Here is a 7,642-nt window from a genome sequence, read left to right as displayed (position 1 = left end):
GCACACATTGGGGAAGAGAGAGGGGAAAAGATGCGCACAAACCAGATCCGCTCGGTAACTTTGTGAGTACAACTTTTTGGAGTCAACAGCGATAAAGAGAGTGAGGGGGCGGAACCCTGCTGAGCCCCTGCGCTGAAAGACAGCCAATCGCTTCGTTCTTCTAACTGCCAGTCACCGAAATCCGTCCAATACCCGCAGTGCCATTTCTAAACTGTATTCCCCACTGTGTCCTCCAACTGTTGTATGTTCTGCCAATCGCTTGAGGACAGAGTTGGGAAAGGAGCAAGCAGAGTTAGAAGCCGGACAAAAGAACTTATAGAGCCCTTATGTACATATTTTCCTCATGTTTTAGAGCGCAAAAACAGCTGCGGTGAGCGCCGATGGACTTGTGTGTCTAAGTTATGGAACCCCCTTTAAGCAAGAGGAACCCGGCGATAAGATTAGCGGATTTGGCAGCAACTCAGCCCCTTCCTCATCAGAATATGACAGGCTTCCCGGGGCTAGGGGGGCATCACCCTCTCTCCCACCATGCCCACCTCCACCCTGGGGAGCTGGGCAACGACCCCGGAGTGGCACTCACTCCATTTGGACCCGAGCACATGGCACAGACAAATGCTCTCAAACTTAGCCCGTCTCAGCACATTCAGAGCCATCCCGAAGCCCAGACCGCGGCATCTTTCACTCCTGCTCAGACCACAGTGGGTTTCCCCGTGGCTCACCCCCACTCAGGCTACTCAAGCAGCAGGGACTTCATCCTCAGGAGAGAACTCTCAGCCTCTGCTATGCATGCACTTGGCGACCAGCATAGTTCCGCCTCCTCCCCTCATCACCATGGCATGTTCATCTCGCCAACAGGTGCTTACGGGCACACGGAAAGTGGGGCCCATTCACTTTTTACTGGACTCCACGAGCAGGCGTCCCCGGGCGCCCACCATCACCATGCCCTCAACGGCCAGATGCGCCTGGGTCTACCGGGGGACATCTACGGCAGGCCGGAGCACTTCGGGCACAGGCCGGAGCACTATGGAGCGTCCACCCTGCACAGCTACAACTCCATGAACCTTAACGTGAACATCGCCGCAGCCGCCGCTCCTCACGGAGCCGCGGGGGCGTTTCTGAGATACATGCGGCAGCCCATCAAGCAGGAGCTCATCTGCAAATGGATCGACCAGGAGCAGAGCCAGAAGAAGCCCTGCTCGAAGACTTACAGCACCATGCACGAACTGGTCAACCACGTCACGGTGGAGCACGTCGGCGGACCCGAGCAGAGCACCCACGTTTGCTTCTGGGAGGAATGTCCGCGGGAAGGGAAAGCTTTCAAGGCGAAGTACAAACTGATCAACCACATCCGAGTTCACACCGGAGAGAAGCCCTTCCCGTGTCCGTTCCCAGGATGTGGGAAAGTGTTCGCCAGGTCAGAAAACCTCAAGATCCACAAGAGAACGCACACAGGTCTGTGAAGCATTCTTACCTTCGTCTTAAATTTAGACAGAAAAACACGTCTTTGAGTATTTTTTTTCCCTATTTACTCAAATCCTAAACACATGGGATGTGCGATCGTGCGTAATTGCGCACAGATGGAAATGAAACTTTAGGTGTAAACAGTATTTGTAAGGGAGTAAACATTTAACATTTTCCTTCGTGAATATAAAACTTTTTTTCCTCACTCAGGCGCTCGGAGTAGGCGTGAAAGGATTAGCGCATATGATTTGTAAAACGTGCTTACGTACGTACTACTGCACGCGTAAATGTAATTGTCTTTGGGCGCTTTACGCAAAAGCAGTATAGATGGACCTGGATCGAAATGCATGTAAATCTACACTTAAATGATCTCATAATATCATCCCCGAATGAGAACAGGGAAGTCTATCTATCTATCTATCTATCTATCTATCTATCTATCTATCTATCTATCTATCTATCTATCTATCTATCTATCTATCTATCTATCTATCTATCTATCTATCTATCTATCTATCTATCTATCTATCTATCTATCTATCTATCTATCTATCTATCTATCTATCTATCTATCTATCGATCTATCAGGAAACTAATTTAGAGCTGTATTCTCATTTTACTAAATTCTTCTATCAATGTCCTAGGTTTTTTTAAATACAATTATTTTGTTGATGTTGATGATGCATACCATCAAGTTGACAAATTAGTTTAAGTTAGGCTATTTCATCAAGGTTAGGTTCTAACAAGTAATCTTCAATTTCTTTCCCACTGATAAAGCATAAGTTATACTCTTTTTTTTAAATTGCGTTCTAAGTGACCTTATTTGTTGTGTTTTCTGTACAATTATTTGTTCAGATTGCATTTCAAATATTGTGAATGTATTCATTTAGTTATCTATAATAGGTTAACTTTTTTCCTCTCCTTGTCGTTTGAATGTTGCTTTTATGACAGTTGTTGTTACTGTTAACATTTTAAATATTTATATTAGAAATGATGAGGGGAAAAACGTGAAGGTGAAGTCCATCTTTACAAAGGCTTGTAATGAAAACAAAAAGCTTGTGCCTGGGGTAAAGGAAGTAAATGCTGTGCAGCATTACACAAGCGTCTCCTGGTGGTCTCCTGAGTGCCCCCCCTCTTGTAACCACAAGCAAACATGGAAAAGCAGAAGGCCTAGAGGCAATGTGTTCAATGTGTTGGGATAAGTGGATGAGAAGCAGTTTATCTTAAAGATTTCATATTAGTGAGTTGGATTAATCAGGCCGAATTCAGATCAACTGTGTGTTTGTCGTTTGTCCAAAGGAGAGAAGCCCTTCAAGTGCGAGTTTGACGGATGTGACAGGAAGTTCGCCAACAGCAGCGACCGAAAGAAGCACTCCCACGTCCACACCAGCGACAAGCCCTACTACTGCAAAGTGAGGGGCTGCGACAAGTCCTACACGCATCCCAGCTCCCTGCGCAAACACATGAAGGTGCACTGCAAGTCTCCGCCCCCGCCCCCCTCCACTAACGTCGCCTACATCTCCTCCTCGAACCCCCTGGTGGCAGACCACCATCTCTCGCCGGGATCCGATGCGCACCGGAACCGTTCGGCGACCCTCTCCCCGCAGGTCACTAACTTGAACGAGTGGTACGTCTGCCAGGGGAGCGGGGGGCCCAACCACCTGCACACGCCGTCCAGCGACGTCCCCACGTCAGATTCGGAGGAGGAGGATTCTTTCAGAGGCTCAGACCCGAGGACGATGCTCTGATTGATTGTTTACAGCCTGACTCTCATTTACCAGCTCATCATCCAGCTGACCTATTTATAAGTGGTGGGTTCCAGACGCGCAAATACAGACAAAATCTGCAGAACAGAATTGACTGTGGGTGAAATGCAGACTTACCTTAAAGAGGACGAGATTTGACTGAGGTGACCCCTTCACACACACACACACACACACACACACACACACACACACACACACACACACACACACACACACATATATATATATATATATATATATATATATATAAACCACATAAAATCATAGGAATTTGGCTGATTTGACTTTATAATATAGAATGTACTCACACATTTAAAATAAATTTTAATTTAGACTAAAAATAACAATATGCCATGACATCTAACGCCAGAATATGGAAAGGTACTGTCTGCACCCTCACAAATGACAACAAACAGTGGCTAAAGAGAATAGTAGAAAAGGAAAGTGACAAAAGACATTGGTTTTGGCAAAAGTGATCAATCTAGTGTCTGAATAGTTCTTTTTTTTTCCAGATTTATAAAAATACACATTGGATGAATCTTTTGTAATATTTAAGAACTATTTAAGACTTTATTTTATTCAAAAACAAAGAAAAAAGGAGAAAAAAAAACCCCACACAGTGTAACACTCGTTTAAGGAGTCCATTTTTTTTTTTTTTTAATGTCCCACGAGACCCTAAAAGTTTTGACTCTGTAAGGATTTGTAAATATCTAACTGTACTGATGCTTGTGAATGTTGTGTAGTCCCAATGAAGGAGGGGGTTGTTTTGTACATTGTAATTTATTTGCTGGTGTCCGTGTTGTAAACTGGGATTACAGAAACACCAAAGAATAATATTCATAATAATATTATATCAGTCTCGGTCATGCTAAGAGCCCTACTGATGTTTGAATTTCTTTTTTCAAATTTACGTTGTACTTTTTTTTCAAATCTGTGCTCTGTAAAATATGGAACCATCTACCTGGATAGGCCGTGAAATGTGAAAAAGTCCCTCCTCTCGCATGCCTTTTGTAGTGATGTGTCTTTCATATTGAAGTGCATGATGCCAGTGGATGGTATGGATTAAGAAAAAAAAAAGAGAGAGATATAAATCTGTTATGACTGTGCAGACCCTTGATGTTTCAGATTTAATTTACAACACAAAAATCTTGGTATATTTAATAAAAACAGTTAGGATGAACACTGTAAGCAAGTGTGGAATGATTGCAATCCAGTGATTATGATGTTTTTTTTCAGGTTTATTAGGAGTTTTAATGAGGTTGTACCACCCCCCACTCCACCTATTTAATAACCTTTTAAACTTTAATTAAGAGCCCATAAACCATCAGTCTGGACAAAAATTGGAAAGCTGAAGTAGCTGTCTATTCTCTTCAACAAATTCCCAGAAACAGGCCCAACAGGCCAAGGAGGGCTGATATAAACTAATCACTGAGCTAATGGGAAAACTTATAGCCCCCTAATGGTGCTAGCTCCTGAAAAGGCCGACACAAAGCGGCTCAGGCATGAATCATTCATGGGAAAAATAAAAGATAAAAAGATATCTGACAATACGCAAAGTCTTGTATAGAGTGTATGCAGAAGTGGGGAGGTGGGTGGTTGGGGGGGTAAAAATAAGTTCCCCTCTTATTTCCCCCATTAAAACGCAGAATCTTCCTTTCAAAGAGTTGCCTGTTCAGCCTATAGAGTGAAAATTGACCAACGCTTCTTCAGCTTCACAGGGGGAAGGCTGCCCGCTTTGACAGTCATGCACGCCACGTTAGGATTTCTATGGCAATCGGGCAGTGAGACACTCTCATCTGAATATGTCCGGTTGCACTAACTGACACTAAATGGAGTCCCATCAAAGCATTGGATGGAAGGGGATGCCCCCCCATCCCCTCTTTCTTCTAAAGTGACTGTTATCCCCGGCAGGTAGATGACAGCAACACACAAGATGAAAACTGTACAGTTATAACAAGAAAAGAAATCCCTAAGGGGTCTTCGGTCTTGTGTAAAAGGTGGAACATAAAAATAGAAAAGGGGTTTAAAAAACATACTCTCTATCTGAATGAAGACACACCTATGGAGAATGAAATGAGGATTAAAAACTGCATCATATATTCATTTACAGCACCAGATAATCTTTCCCTATATATGCCAGCATCACAGTGAGCTTAGATATTTTACCTTAAGTTCCATAGCAGTTGTATTTCACAACTATTTTAATTGAATGCATGTGCATGGGAAGCGAAACGTCTTAAAAACTTGGGGGAAAAAAGTCCAGTGGATTTTTTTAATGTCTACATGATATTAGGATCAATATTTTTGTAAAATGAAAATAAAAAATCCAGATATTTTCAATTTGAAATGACTAACTTTTGCAAAAGTAGAAAAAATAAACAGAATTAAATGAGGAGATTTTGGTAGATTTGTAAAAACATTAAGTTCTACCTTTATTTTTTTATTCTGCCATAGCAACAAACAGGAGGATGGGACATTTTTTTCATGGGTCAAACTAACAATGACCTTTTGGCACAGGTATAACAGTTTGTACGGCCAGTCCGCACAATTAAAGGCAGATCCCAGTTATATTTGCAGGGAGAAGGACAGCAGTCAAAGCAGTTTCATTTTTAATTTAACTGTTTTTTCTCCCCCATTTATTTATTTTTGTGCTATTTTTATCTAAGCCAAGTGTTTTATCTACTGAGTCCAGACCTATGTATTTCTATTGATGGTCCAAAATTCCACAGTTTTGCAAAAAACCGAACTATGTTATCTAGAGGTTGCAAAAAATGATCACATCTGAGGGGTAAACTGGCACAAGCTAAAATGTTATATGGTTATGTCTAATGAATTATGCCAAGTGATTTTTATTACATCAAATAATAATATAAATGGAGACACTGAAGAGACAAACTGGAAAAAAAGAAGACTAAACATGAATCAGAATATCTAAATGAAACAAATATAAGTAAAATCACTTAAGTTTTGGTGCTTGGCTTTAAAACTTTTGTTATAGATATTAAATCATTCTTTTATCACACATAGCGCCATAGATTAAATAGGTTCAAGGTGTAAAAACACCTAAACAAAGCAATCTGGAGTGCCATTTTGTTTCATCCTGCTTCCATTTGTAGCACCAGCAGTTAATTTGTAGTCTATGTTTTTATCCGAAAAGAATCTTGGACTTATTGAATTTAACCCATTGCTGATAGATATTATTTAAAGACTTTCAATGGAATATACATTTTTAATCTGATAATCAATTATAAATACTGTTATAAATGGACATGTGGAAGGAAAAGAGCATTTCTCTTTCATACCGTATAAGTTTTAACAAATATAACCATAAAAGTAACGAATGGTGAGGGGGAGAAATGGCAACCACCTTTATTAATAATATCTATTCCAGATTTATAATAAATACATATTAACTAGGTTAAATTTTCTTAATAGAGTCAAATAGTATCAATCTATAACTATATTAATAATACATCTATTAAAAACAGTCACCTGTCTGCTCTTACCCTCCTAAAAGTTCAAATAAACAACTTTCAGCATTAGTGCAGACATAAAAAAAATAATCTTTAGTAAGTTTGTTTAAAAAACACAATAAAGGTCAGACTGTGCCTTTCTTCCTTACCTAATAGAACCAGACATAAATCTTGAAATTCTGATATAGTTTATGATTTCTGTGCCTAAATAATTCCTATTGGGCCTCCATTTGACTGCCCCTTACACGTTTCTCTGTTGACGCCCCTGTAAAATAGGTGATGGCCCCAAAAGGAGTGGGGCCCCTGTTTGGAAACAGACGCTGAAAAAATAAACACGATGGAAAATAAGCAGAGACACTCCACGGCCGCATTAAAAAGGAGGGGGACTTAATAAAAAGGAGTGAAGCAGTCACCCCTCAGCGAGAAACGCTTTGAAGTAGAACTTATTTTCTGAGGAATACTTTTTGGGTTGTCCTAACGACGCCGCTGAATGGGAAAGTCGCTCCTTTTGTCAGCGATTTGTTCTCCTTTAGTGGGATGTCCGTGGAAATCACTTACATGGGCCACCTTAACATATACTGCCTGCAAATCAGTAACTGGCAAGAGTCAGACATGCAGACGCCACTTTGGAGAGGACAAAGACTGGGGGAGGAGGAGGGGGTTAAATAAAAAAAAAAAAAAAAAAAAAAAGGGGGGGGGGGGTCCCAGTGAGAACGGTGCTTGCTTCTCAATTGCGCCCTTTAAAGGAGTTGAGCGATAATTTCTCAGACGAGCGTGGACCCAAAACAAACGCGGACTTGTCAGCGTTTACAAGCCTGATCCATCTCCTGAATGCTGCTGGCACAATGCGCGCACAGGCTGCATGTGAAGCGCCCACAAAAAAAGTTAAAGCATCCTTTGAGTCTGCAGATCAGAGAGCACCTGCAGCCATTTTTTTTATTC

The 7,642-nt window shown here is 41.4% G+C and overlaps 1 protein-coding gene across 1 annotated transcript; it reads left to right on the top strand.

Moving 5' to 3' along the window:
* Window positions 1-219: 219 nt before the first annotated feature.
* zic5 (zic family member 5 (odd-paired homolog, Drosophila)) lies at window positions 220-3,434 on the top strand. Its single transcript, XM_038302445.1, has 2 exons — window positions 220-1,452; window positions 2,761-3,434. The coding sequence occupies exons 1-2, from the start codon at window positions 402-404 to the stop codon at window positions 3,207-3,209; spliced, it is 1,500 nt and encodes a 499-aa protein (XP_038158373.1). The 5' UTR covers window positions 220-401; the 3' UTR covers window positions 3,210-3,434.
* The last annotated feature ends 4,208 nt before the right edge of the window (window positions 3,435-7,642 follow it).

Source organism: Cyprinodon tularosa, unplaced genomic scaffold, assembly GCF_016077235.1.
Source record: "Cyprinodon tularosa strain WSP-4 unplaced genomic scaffold, ASM1607723v1 ctg49, whole genome shotgun sequence".
NCBI lineage: Eukaryota > Metazoa > Chordata > Actinopteri > Cyprinodontiformes > Cyprinodontidae > Cyprinodon > Cyprinodon tularosa.
Note: the sequence above shows the minus strand (reverse complement) of the source record. Positions and strands in the feature narration are given on the sequence as shown.

Excerpts from the sequence above, each read along its gene's own strand:
- zic5 (XM_038302445.1), top strand. The coding sequence starts at position 402 with ATGGAACCCCCTTTAAGCAAGAGGAACCCGGCGATAAGATTAGCGGAT. Across the intron at positions 1,453-2,760 it reads CCACAAGAGAACGCACACAG|GAGAGAAGCCCTTCAAGTGC; the intron begins GTCTGTGAAGCA and ends GTTTGTCCAAAG.